Genomic DNA, 14,277 nt, shown 5'->3' with positions numbered 1-14,277 from the left:
CAATAAAACAAATAACACAGACGTAATATTTCAATAATTTTATGCGTGGCGAGGTTGGGAAAGATATGTGAAAAAAACATACAACATAAGCGCAGCTATTTTGCACGATTTAACTAGACTTGTGGAGCAGCAAAGTTATTTCCATTTTTATTGTATCGCTGCTTTTCAAGAATAAGCTAAATAGTAATTTTCAAAGTTAATTAAGGCGCGCTGTATTCAGAACATGTTATATTTAATTGTGAATAATACACTGAGCTTGCTATTGGTTAAAACAATCCCGAGACTACATTTACAGCCTTAGAATTTTTTAAACCATCTTTGTTAATAAAGTTTTTGAGATAGGCCATTATTTCTTGAAAGCCATGGATATGGATTTACAAACTCCAAAATGGTATATGAAATCATTTTAAATAGGTGTTGTCTTACTCATCTAGTTTGGTGTTCTCCGAAGCAATAGTGAGACTGGTATTGGCGCGCTGGTAACGGGCGCTGTTGGTCATGATCACCTTGATCTTGAATACAGACTCGAAACGCGGGTTGTCGAAACAGGGAACGAAGTACTTCGCTCGGTCCGGCGAGGGACGAGTTACGAAGAGATACCTGAAATCGATAATCAATTAATTGTTATCTCATTTGAATTACAATTATAAACTTTGTATGTATACAGCATAAGGGCGCCTTCAAATTAGACTTATAGGTTTGGATACAATATTTAGGTACAACTATTTCATATACTAGTACACGTAGGTTGATGTTATACATACAGATATCTACAAAAAATATAACTTTTTTGCAAGCTTGTATATGTACATAATGTACATACGTATCAGAGACTTAGGTTCGTATTCCAGAACTCTACTCAATACTCAAGTCAGGACTTGAGTATTGCAGTGAGCACTGAAAATCATACTCAAGGCCTTGCCATTAGGGTCGTATTTCCAGTGCTTGAAATCATACTCAAGTCTGCTCAAATCCTGACTTGAGCATTGAGTAGAGTTCTGGAATACGACCCTCAGAACGAGTTAGGAACGTTCAATCGTGCATCCCATTCAAACTTGTACTAAAAGTAGTGAAAGATCGCTGTTTCTGCCGTTAGCACCGTTCCTACTGTATAAAAGACAGATGAACTATCAACGCAGATAGTTCCTAGTTCGTACTGAACTAAAAAGAATGATGAACTATTAAAACCGTGCAAGACGAACTAGTTCATGTCAGTCTGTGTAGGGAATATATTCTTAATAGTTCGTAGTTCATGAACTATGCAAGCCTAGCGTTAGTGCCGCTTTCATTGTTGCCGAGTGTAGTCATGTGCGCAACGTGACCCTCAACATGTCTCAAGTGTGGGGAAAGTATACCGTGATGTTACTTATAGAACTTTAACAGAATCATGAATTGTTGCTGGATACGGCAAATTGTGATTAGCGTGAAAGGCTTGCAAGGATATTCAAAGATCACGTAAAATATTAATTCTTCTTGCTCGTTGTAGTAAATAATTCCTCATCCACCACCTTCTCTTTCGCTTACGTTTCGCTAAACTATCCGAAATAACTATGTACGTAGCACTAATCGCCACAAACTCCTCGGCCGACATTTCTATAAACACTAACAAGCGTATATTAGGTCTGCAAAATGTTCCGAGACATTGTCCACAGGGCATTTCATGTAGTTGTTGAGCGCCGTGTTGCGCAACATATCGCTCGATTTGTCCCCAAGTGTATCTAAGGCTTATAGAAAAGCTTCAGTGGCGCGCATTGTAATTTTTAGTTCACAAATTGTGACTGCAAAAATGGCGCGCGCGTGTGACGACAGTGGTTCTGCAACTAAATATGTATTGTATGAACATTAGTAGAGGCGTGGCTGCAGCGCCTGCAGCTCTTCTATAAGCGCCTAATTTGAAGGCGCCCTTATATTACTCCTGTTTAATAAAAAAAAAAAACAAGAATAAAATGCACAACGATTCGGTAAAATATGAATAGGCTATGCATTTATAGTTTAAAAATCGTAGACTCAAGAGTATTCTCAATAGCACATCAAGCTATATACACTTTTGTTGAAACATCGCCTCCAGTGCTACTGATCAAGATCCGTCAATGAGTAGTTTGATGCGCTGCCGACTGTACTTTGGACTTTGGATAATTCTTATCACAAGCGATATAGAGTTGAATTTAAATCAAGCGTGATATGCTCTTGACCCTATATCTTATATAATTATTTGTATTTTTTCACACATTAAAGAATTTGTATTAAAATCACTTTAATAGATTTTAGGGATCTTATGTCATTTACAACCACGCAAACCTCAAACGCGATGTTGCTAAGTTGTTAATCTGTATTCCGTATTCGGATATCGTAATCCGCGACAAAAAGCTGTCTGATAGTGAACTTGATGCCCACAGTCGACGTCTGCGCACGCACAAGGACGATTACATTTTAACGGTGCCGACCTACACAACGACGCATGTGTGCGTGTACGTCGACCAAGTAAACATAATAATCATAAAACATTGTATTTTTCAAAGCTGCGAATGTGATTATAACATGTTATGTATAGTTATACTCGTTGTGCCATTCTGTATGTTTGCAAAATTTTGTCTGTCTTAGTCTTATTTGTATTGGTCTTAAAGACAGAATGCCGTACAGTGTAGTAAGAGAGCGTTGTGGTATGAAAGATGAAGTAGTGACCAGGATAGAGGGGGCTGCTTTGATAGTCGTTTAGAAAGAATGAATGTTGGTAGATTGATGGCACAAATTTATAGAGCGAATGTGGATGGAGGCGTGGGGAGAGGTAGACCTCGGCGTACGCATCTCAATTAGATAGGGAAAGTCCTTAAAAAAGGCCAGGTTAAAAACACCAGGAATAAACGGGCAAGTATGAAGAGGTTGGTGGGAGTGAAGGAGGCGAAATAGGTTTGTCAGGAGCGTAGTAGGTGGACATCCATAGCCTACCCCGGGTGGGAGACAGACGTGGTGATATTTTAGTAGTAGTATAGCTCCATGTGAAAGAGTTCGTCCAAGGAAGTACTGCCGCCTTTACATATTTCTATCGCCGATGTGAGCATTATTGCGTTCCGGTTTGGAAGATTAAGGGTGCTAGTGAAATTGTGAAAAACACATGGAACTTGTCAACTTATATCTCGGGGTGACGGGCACAGTGGCAGCCTAAGGTATTTGCAATTTTAAGCTCTGAGTGACACTACAACTGTTTTGGATAGGCGTGTCGCTTACCACCAGGCGTACGACTTGTTTTTCCCGTCATTTGGTATTAAAAAAAAAGTACGTATGCAATATTTTGAAAAATTAATGTAATAAAACTGCGACAAAGACAATTTGTGCCTTTGAAGACTATAGCAGCCTGATCAAATTTGCAAGTAACATTATAAAATGCCAAAAAATTAGTTCCAGCACAGTATAAGATAAGATGCGTCTATAGGATGCGCCCAACGAGCCGAAACAATGAGGTCGCCGCAAAGAGCCCACGATTGATGTTACAAAACTAATTACCTGTGACAGGACGCTTTTAATATGACCCCATTTTTATTAGGACATCCTTGTATCCTGACAAATACATATACGGATAAATTTTTCCTCTACTATTTGAAAGAATTAATAATGTAATAAATCTTGATTTTTTGATGAAACATCTCATTTAATATTTGTATAATGTTTGTTGAGCATATCTGAGAGAGCATAATTTAAAAAAAAGCTCACGTTAAAAGTTTGCATATTTTTAATTGGAATTACATCTTTTTGCCAAGTGTTATTGCAATCGGTTACCGGAAAATGCGCAAAGCCGGATTCATCTTCTCATTTGCCACCCTCAGATGTGGAATATTTTCTTCAAATGTAAATGGTACCAATACTGAGGTCCCTCTTCCAACAAAAAACGAATCATCAAAATCAGTTCACAAATGCCGGAGTAATCGCACACCATACATACACAAAAAATGTCATTGAATTGAGAACCTCCTCCTTTTTTGAAATCGGTTAAAATGAGGAAACTTCAAGTGGAATTTTTAACTAATTAAAAAAGCCTGCATCGGGGCATTTACACTGAGTGTCTAACCTCGATTAAAATATACTTCAAATAAAATTGCTTTAAGGACTAACCACACACATCAGGGCCGTAACCGGGATGCGGACGGACCATGCTCGTTTCTATCGCCGGCTCGGCCACGTACATGTGTGAGCGACTTCGTGCAAAATAAAAATTGACAATGAAAAATTGGAGAGAATGGTTTGGCTGCAGTACCACCTCGCTCTTAGAGCGGCAGCCTCTAAAAACAGGATTGCCATGATGTTATCCATCTCGGCTAGGAGAGGAACTCCAAGAACAACTTAAAAAAATGAATATTTCAGTAAAAAGAAAGAAAAATGAGGGCCTCTACTATAAAGTAGGTGTGTGAAAATGGTAAATATTCGAAACCTTTTGTCGAAGTATAATGTTTATGATTTTCGTCATCTTTTATTATGCGCACAGGAATGGAATTCCCTGTCTGCGATTGCGTTTCCGAGTACATACAACCCGAGTATCTTTAAAGTGCAACTGAATATCGTAGATTCTGTCTTTACTCTGGAGCAAAGACAGTCTCAAGAGCAAATCCGTTTGCTTTAAAAAAAGATCTAAGTAAATTATGACCAAATCAACAAATCTGCAAAATTGACGCACTGCGTAATACTAAAACCTCACAACGCAGCTGATAATGTAATAAACAACCATATATAATACTGCCTAAGGTCTACACGTGGGTGGAAGGCCGACACATTAAACACACTGGATTATCGATGTTTGTCTTAGAAACACGTAACGACCTTCGATTGCATACGTATTCATGTTTCTATGAATGGAATGAGTGGACATTGAAAGGCCTTAGTGCAATACTACGAACTGTTACTATCCATTGTATGTGGTCTCAATAATTACGTAATATATTTAGGAATTGAAACTATTTTTCCGGATTTAACACGCGTTTATTTGTTTTTCAAACAAACCAACGTTTAGGGTTCCAGGTCCCATGGTCGCGATTGACTGATGGGACCTGTAAAGGGCACGAAACGTTGGTTTGTTTAAAAAAAGAAATATACGCAATTTAAATCCGGAAAAATTGTTTCATTTCCTATGTGTAACAATCGCGAAAACCTAAGAACTCGATACGTAATATATTATTATGTCGTCTTTTTTTACTAAGATTCGGGTCTTTAAGACAGTCATTAGACCAGTCTTGATGTATGAATGCGAAGCCTGGCGCTGACATTGAAGGACCAACTAGGGAAGAAGATGGAACCTGGCGAATGAGGAAAAATCTGGAGATCGAGAATTTGACAAAAGAGCATAACTAACCTAACCTAACCTACACTACCCTAACCTAACATCACGGGAGAGACCAAATCAGCCCGATTTCGTTGGCTTAGCCACGTCGAAAGGATGGGTGAGGATCGTGCAGTCACGAGAGGGGCACTGAACTGGACTGGCAGAAGACCGGTTGGATGTCCTAGATATTGCTGAATAGACCAAGTCCACAACCATCTGTGTAAACGTCGAATAGCCGATTGGCAACAAATAGCACAGAAGAGAGAAGAGTGGCGCATCTTGGTGTCGGAGGCCAAGATCCACTTCGGATCCTGAGTCAACGATATCAATCAATCATTATTTATTTCTTTATATAAATAACACTTCTAGATAAATTATTATTTGTATTATTGATTGTAATGAATATTTTACTATGTTACCATGTTTTACTACCATGATATTCAATTATTTTTGTGAAATTACTCCACTAGTTTGTTATGATTTATTAATACAAAGATGGAACACAAAGAAAAGTTACTTCGATCCGGCTGAACTCGAAGCAGCGACCTAGGTGACGCGGACGCTGTCCCAGCTACGGCATGAACTAGCAGATGTTATGAATTTTTCTATGTACGACCTTTATTTCTGGTTTTAACGACTTTTTTGCTGTTGCGTCATCTGTGAAAAATCTATGAAAGTTAGACTTAACCATAAAAACTTCCAGAAGTAAATTATTTAAAGTTAAAGTTCTAGGTAATTTATTTATATTTTTAAGAAACTTTAACGTACGTAAAGCAAAGAACCCGTCAAGGGCAGCTCAAAAGTTTTTTTTTTAATAAAATTAAATGAAATTTTATTTGCTTAAGACAAGGTGAACGAGATATGGAACATAGTATAATAAATAGAACATAATATTAATTATAACAGTTATTGGACATGCACAAAAAGTAATCAGTCACTTAATAACAACATAATAGATAACCTTTCTTTTTTTAAAAAGCCGACCCCAAAAGTTCATGAAATTACATCTATTTGCCAAGTTTTACTGAAATCTAGTTTGCCACCCTTAGAAGTGGAGTATTTTCTTCAAATTTAAATGGAACCAATGTTGAGGTAGCCTCTTTCCAACAAAAAAAGAATCATCAAAATCGGTTCACATTCATCACAATCCGACACAGGCAGGACTTGTCGCGTAACATGCATAAAAAGAATTCAGTCGAAATGAGAATCTCCTCCTTTTTTTGCAGTCGGTTAAAAATAATAACTATCAATGTTAAACTATTAAATATTATTAACGTCATTATTACATTATACATACATACACATTAAGAACTAATTTCACTGCAACATTTATCTAAAAATTTTTATGATGGTGGCGACACACCTGTCCGTAACATTAGCGGTTTCACTTGATGTCACGCTTTAAATCACAAAGATCTGAGGGGCACTGCCATTGCGCTCGTCAGCCTAAGACATAAGTTGACAAGTCCCGTGTGACTGTGATTTCACCAGTATATTTACCCTTCAAAACTGGAAAGCAGTAACGCTTCGAAACACTGACTGCTTGGTGGCAGAAGGTGGCAGTATTTCCTTGGACTAACTCATTCACAAGGAGCTCTACTGTTACTAAATGCATTATGATTATTACAAAATACGTTAAGGGATGTACAGGTATTTTGTTATGACTACAGTAATGTAAATTTGCTCAGAAGTGTTTGAATTTTTTCATATATTTGTTCAAGGTTTTTAATATTAAATGAACAACAACTTCGTCATCCACTTCTGTCACCTCATGTTTCGTTGGAAATCTGTGATTCAATTTACGACCGCAATAATGCCTTTAAATATCATTCAATGTCATTACGTAGGATATAGTTATTTTTAATACCGACTTAATGCTTGGCTACTTTACCAATTAATTGTTATTGTACAATATATATTTTTCCCGTTGCAGTGTGTGACTTTTTTTATTTACAGTAGTTATACATATTATTATAACGTAGATAATAAAATTAAATAAGCTCGAACAAGCCACTGGAATGGAGTTTAATAATAAACTTTTACATAATATTATGACGTCATTTCTTATATATTATTAAAAAGAAATCTTCTTGATCTTGTGTAAAATTAATGATTAACTGCCTCCGTAGTCGAACGGTTACCATACTGGACTGCCAGAGAAAGGCCGGGAGATTTTTTTTCTTTGTTTTGTTATTAAATAAAATTAAATTTCGCACGTAAATTCCGAGAAACTCAACCGGCGCGAGCTCGAATTCAAACCTACGACGGCCTCTGCTTGAAAGGCGGTAGGTCAAACCATTAGGCTACCACGACACCAATTCAATTTGGAATGAGCTTTTCGGTGAAACTGTACGTCAAAGAAGGTTCACAACCCTCGGAAAACGTGTGAAATTCCCAAGACGCATTGGGCCGGCGTGGCGGACTATGGCCTAAACCCTCGCCTGAGTGGAGCCTCGTGCCCAGGAGTGGGACGTATAAATGGGTTGCGGATGATGATGGTGAACGTTTTATTATTTCTTTACTTGACAGATTAATTGACAGAATGGGTGTAGTGTACGTACTAAATTATTAAACAATTGTAAAAATTGTGATTCAAAATGCATTCTTGTGACGCTTTTATAAATTATGTATCACAAAGAAATGATTTAATTCGGTTTATTTAAAAAATCGCGATAAACAATAGGTGAGGCAAACAATGATAGGTAAGGTAAGCGTCTATTGAATGTTTCGTAATTTTTTTTATTATTTAGCCACCACAAGCGTGAGATTTCTAGATTGATATTGCGATCGTATATTACACATGCGTGTGTAAATAATATATTAAAAAGCACACAGTTTTACTATCGCTCTACCACTGCAATGAGTAACTAAAAAGATACATGATTTTTGTATAACTGTTATTGTACGAGCGAAATCGAAGTTCCTGATTCAGAATTCAAAAAATCACATTATTGCTGTAAAAACTACTCAATCGGAATCGAACCAGTGTCTGTTGCCTCACCGTGACTACCAAGGTAAAATATAAAAAAGTACACTGTCTAAATGTCTAATGTCTCTGGAACTGCGTCCTATTTATTTCCAAATGCATTAAGGCGAATGCAGCGGTGTGGAAATGTCAAAATAACAAAACACCGTTAATTGTTGAAACGGTCGTCTCCACTCCGCTTTCATTGATAAAGGACCTTCTAGCCAATTCGAGTCTCCGCTATTATGACAAAATAATGGACGTATAAGTAGTGCTCGTGCACATGCAATATAAAAATCTCGTTACAGTGTTTACTCAGCGTTCGCTAACAATTATATCATAATAGTCGATAAACAAATTCACATGTTCGCAGCTGTTGCTTCTGTGCTAACTATGCGCTAAGATCCGAAGGCCTTTCCGGCTCATGAGAGAAAGATATGAAGCAATACAATTATGTTCAGTTCATGTGTTCAGTTTTGAAAGGTAAGAGGGTGCTGGTGTAATTACAAGCACATGAGACTTGTCAACTTATGTCTCAGGGTGACAGGCACAGTGGCAGTGTCCCTCAAAACATTTCGATTTTAAGGTCTGAGTGGCACTGCAACTGTCCCCGACAGGCGTGTCGCTTACTGCAAGTTAACGACTTATTCCTCCCGTCACTTACTATCAAAAAAATAACTTGTTAATTAAAAAAAACTTTAAAAGTTTGTGGAATTACATCTGTGATGAAATCGGTTTTTGGAAAGTGCGCGAAACCGGATTCATGTCCTAGTTTGCCACCCTTAGAAATAGAATATTTTCTTTAAATCTAAATGGGACAAATTCTGAGGTACAGTCAAGAGCACGTCAAGCTTGACACTTTGTACTTTGGACCGTTCTTATCGTAAGCGGCATGACTTGGATTTAAATCTTAAGTGCCAAGCTCGACGTGCTCTTAACCCTGTACCCTGTTTGTAACAATAAAAGACTCATCAAAATCGGTCACCAAATGCCGGAGTAATATCGTAACATGCCCAAACAAACTACAATCGAATTGAGAACCTCCTCCTTTATTGAAGTCGGTTAAAAAATGTTATATTTGTTCCCAATCTTAGAGTTGCAGATAAAATATCCTGTATTTAGAATAATAATTTATTTTAGAATAAAATCATCTAGAACCTCCTTCTAACATTAAAGTATCATAGATTTTTGTTTTACAATAAAAAAAAATTTAATTAAAAATCTCTCAATACATATGGTTGAGATCTGTACACCAACTAGAAAAAAACCTGATGGTCTTTAAACAGCTCAGCAGATGCTCATCAAATATAGCTAAGAGCATAGCCGTCAAATAAAAAAAACGGCTAACAAGTCCATTCGTTCGGGTGTTACGATTTCAAACTTCTTTTCTTTCTTTTTGCATCTTGGGTTAAAAAAGACATAAAGAATGATTGGTAGACCCACAGATCATCTTCCGTGGGTAGACCATATCTAACTAGTTTCAGGAAATATTTAGTTGCTGATGAAATAATTTTTAAATTTTCACAATTACTTAAATACTCTATTCAAATTGAATGCCAAAATTAACTATGATACCTTGATTCACTGGCATTGTACATTATGGGTCATTAGTTCATTAATGTATTCTTGTAACTATAGGACTTTCGACGCTTTATCATTGTAATAAGATTGTCGGCCGAGTGAATAGGCAAAGGTCAGGACATATTTCTATGCGTACGCACGCTAAAGCTAAATCTGTCACTTTCGGTTATTAAATGACGCTGTTTTGTCAATAATGTAAGATTCAAAATACTTATTGGGGTTTTGACATTTGCTTGAATTAGCGTTGGACACTGCAGTTTATATCATATTAGGTTTTATTCACACGGCATTGTATGGAACGTTTTATTGCAATATAAATCTTACCGAATAAACTGCCTCTGTGGCCGAAAGGTTACCATGCCGAACTGCCACGCAGAGGTCCCAGGTTCGATTCCCGGGCCGGGAGAAATGTTTGTATGGCTTACATTTATTTCTCTCGTGAGTTTGGGTGTAATTCGCGACACAGGGTTTCCCTAGTGCGGGGCTATGTTGAGTGTGTGCGTTATTTTTTTTATTATTTTTAGTTTTCACGGTGTTTGTACTACAAAAAAAAGTACACCTCTAAAAATACATTTACTCGTATCAAATACTCTCCGGACTTGTCAAGCAAATCGAATAAACTTTGGTTTGCAGTGGTGGCGCATAGTTTACACCATCTCTTTCACACAGCGCAATATCATACGTTTTTTATCGAATTGCGATCGGACCAAACCGTATTTATTTTTAACCGACTTCAAAAAAGAAGGAGGTTTTCAATTCGACTGCATGTTTTTTTTTGTATATATTATGTATAACCCTGGCATTTGTGGACAGATTTTGATGATTCTTTTTTTGTTGAAAGGAGGATACCTTAGTAGTGTTCCCATTTGAAGAAAATATTCCACCTCTAAGGGAGGCAAACCAGGGGATGAATCCGGTTTCGCGCACTTTCCGGTAACCGATTTCAATAAAAATTGTCAACTAAATGTAATTCCACGAATTTTTGAGGTCGGTTTTTTAGTACTCTGTACTGGGACTATTAGTAAACTCGAATTCTCTAAACATTTTGACAAATTGTCTAAACTATTTATAAATAGTTTATAGAATTATTTTTAGACGTCGTAATTGAGTCACTTTTTCACTATTTTTTATTTATAGGATGAACTCAATACCTTTTGTTACACTGAGGACGAACCCGTTGATGTCTTCTATACTAGCATAAAAATTCAACAAAAGCGTAGATCCATCTTAGACTGGTTGTACTCAGGTAGCTGTATAAAGACAGCGGGTATTTATTTTTTAGACGAATGAAAATGTATCGTGTGAATACCCGCTGTTTATCCGTTTAAAATTGAACACTGCAAAAACACGTACAGTAATATGAAATGTGAACGAAGCGTTAGGTTAGCCACGATCTACATTGTATACTATTCTACTTATGTATTTAGCACGCAAATGCCAAATTTCATTGGCATAACAATGCTTCGGTGATTATAACTACACTGACGTAAAGAGGTGACACTGCCAAGTCAACTAAATTTTTGATAGCAGTAGAATGCATAATTATATTTAAGGAAGTTTTTTATGACAAAATTATGATATTATATTTAATGTCCAGTTGAATAATTTTATTTTATTTAGTAGCAGTAGAACTCCTTGTGTAATAGTTCGTCCAGGGAAGTATTATACCGCATCTATTTATGCTGCCAAGCAATAATGTCAGTATTACTGTGTACCGCTTTTGAAGGGTAAGGGTGCTGGTGAAATTACAGACGCATGGGACTTGTCAACTTATGTCTCAGGGTGACAGGCGCTCTGCCAGCAGTGCGCTTCGGATCATTGTGATTTGAAGAGCTGAGTGGAACTGCAATTGTTATGGACAGGCTTGTAGCTTACGATCAGGCGCACGACTTGTTCGTCCCGTCACTTGATATTATATAAAAACAAATAGACATTGTGCTACCCATCGTAGAAATGTAATAAAGGCTGACACATGGCCAACAAAATCTGATTACGTTACTTGCGACACCGCCATTTATACGTCCCATCGTTGGGCACAGGTCTCCTCTTAGGCGAGGGTTTAGGCCATAGTCCGCCTCGCTGGCCCAATGCGGGTTGGGAACTTCACACGTTTCCCGAGGGTTATGAACCTTCTTCGACGTGCAGGTTTGAACACGATATTTCCTTCACTAAAAAGCTCATGATGAATTTCAAATTAAATTTCGCACATAAAATCCTAAACCTCAGAGGTTCGAGTCAGGATTCGAACCTACGGCCTCTGCTTGAGAGGCGGTAGGTCAATCCATTACACTACCACGGCTTTTACTATTAGTTATAAGCGCTGGCCTATATCGTACTCGGATCTTATAACTAATCGAAGTACTAAATTCCCCCTGCACTGGTTCCCCCAACATTCCATTAGGAGCACAGCAGTACTTTTGCTGTAAAAATAAGTAGGACGGTGATACCAGTAACAGGACGACAGAAATCTAAAGACGTTTAAAAGTGATTTTTATATATAAAAACTTTCCGGTACTTCCGTCATAATACAATAGAATAAAGACACTTTATCAGCTAAACAAATGACATAATGTATAGCTATCATATATCTCGCACGTTCTTTTCTTTCAGCTGGCTAAATTATTACACCTGTTTAAATAAACACAACACATTGACATACTGGCATTTTTAAAATTGTTACGCAAAACTGTCATACTTTAAAAACTGAATGCATACATGCCTCTATAAGCAGGGTAATTTGTAAAAAAATTCAAATAAATCGCTCTAAACTGTGTTAACTCTGTGCGGTAACAAAAGAAAGCGCTAGAAATACCAGTCTGAAGTAAAACGCAGGAACGGAGGTAGGAGTCCTTGCGAAGGGCGCTTCCACATTTGAACTTATTACCTTCTTACCAAATACAGATCTTTAAAGTGTCACATAGTATGAAAAAAATGTAATAGTTTATTTTTGGTAAATGTATTATTTTGTAGAAACCTATGTAACAAAAGTTGTTGCTTGTGACGTTGTCATATAGTCCAGCAAGCTTATTAGTATTTTACAAACAACCCTGTATAATGCATATTATTATATATTTATTTTCGTGTTATTTCTAAATACATCCTTTAATATTTCCGTGTTTGTGTTATCGAAATATTTTTTTTTCGAAATCGTCAGCATCAATTCATACAAGACATGATTCTCTTCTTAAATACGCGGGTTTGGAGACTTCACACGTATTTCGAGTTTTGTGCACCTTTTTTAACCCTGCCACTCATAAAGCATGTAATAAATATTGAATACATAGATCAACACTCCCCAAGGCGTCTTGGTGAGAATCGTACACACACCCCTTCGTATCGGAGGTAAGCGTTGTCCCAACTTCAAACTATTTTTTTCTTGTAATAAATCGCCGAAAATATATTTTATTAAAATTACTTAAATATTTACAAAATAGTTTTAACAATGTTGAAGACATCATTTTGCTGTTTTTAATAAACCTTCAGTATAACAAACAGTGAGTATAACGATTAACCAACACAATTAATTAATGGTATAAGTACTACCAGTATACTGTATTAAATAATCATTACATTACATTACCATCAGGCGCACGACTTGTTCGTCCCTTCACTGGATATTTAAAAAAAATAAAAATTTAAGAAAGCATCACTTACTTCGTCCCATCGTGGTCGTAAGGCACAATGAAAACCCCTTCGGTATCAGTTCTCAAATACTTCCTATATGTTATATTTATTTGATACAGATATTTATGAACACTGTACTCCAACGGTTGATTTAAGTAAATTAATAATTTGCCGCCTCTATGTTCAAACCTAGTCGCAATCTCCGTACCCGCAAACGAAACACTTGCATGTGAAACATTCATATCATGAGCGTCCATTTCAATAACTCTGATATTTGGAGCATTTGCGAACACCATCACTGTCAGTTGACAATCGTAGTACGAGCCTGCGTTTATTAAAATGTGGGGATATATTATTAAGTCGTATTGCACCGGGTATACTGTATAATTCAAACATTCCTCGTCCGAAGGAAAGTTCCTTAAAGCACCCCATGATGATAACGTTGAAGCGTTCGTTAAATTTGCTAAGAATGTTAAAAACAATACACTGAGAAACATTTCTGCAAATTCTAAGTTTGAGAAATTTCGCCGTTTTATTATCGTGCTTGCGTACGTCCGTTCGCGACGGTCGCGGAATCGCTTTTCGTATTGGAGAGATCGAAACTTGGCTCTAGACAGAACGACCAAATTAACTTGGCCTCTGTTTTAGTTCATGTTTCGATCTCTCTTGAATATATTAAAACAAAGTTATACCGTGTCGTGGGTCGTTAACTGCTGGATACACAGGTGCTCTATATTAGTGAAGTTGTATACTGTGATGAGTGGTCCGAGACTTGTGTTTATGTTTACATTGTTGAGTT

General features: G+C 37.0%; 1 protein-coding gene across 1 annotated transcript in view; it reads right to left on the bottom strand.

Annotated features, from left to right (window-relative positions):
* LOC113231892 (membrane alanyl aminopeptidase-like) overlaps positions 1-13,975 on the bottom strand; it is a 31,856-nt gene extending 17,881 nt beyond the window's left edge. The window contains exons 1-2 of the mRNA XM_026466433.1: positions 13,509-13,975; positions 427-600 (exon numbers count right to left, since the gene is read on the bottom strand). Of these exons, the coding sequence (XP_026322218.1) occupies positions 427-600; positions 13,509-13,975 (641 nt within the window). The remainder of the gene's footprint in view (positions 1-426; positions 601-13,508) is intronic.
* Between the last annotated feature and the right edge of the window lie 302 nt (positions 13,976-14,277).

Source organism: Hyposmocoma kahamanoa, unplaced genomic scaffold, assembly GCF_003589595.1.
Source record: "Hyposmocoma kahamanoa isolate Upper Pololo Valley unplaced genomic scaffold, ASM358959v1 66, whole genome shotgun sequence".
NCBI classification, from domain to species: Eukaryota; Metazoa; Arthropoda; class Insecta; order Lepidoptera; family Cosmopterigidae; genus Hyposmocoma; species Hyposmocoma kahamanoa.
This window is presented reverse-complemented; position numbering and strand designations above follow the sequence as displayed.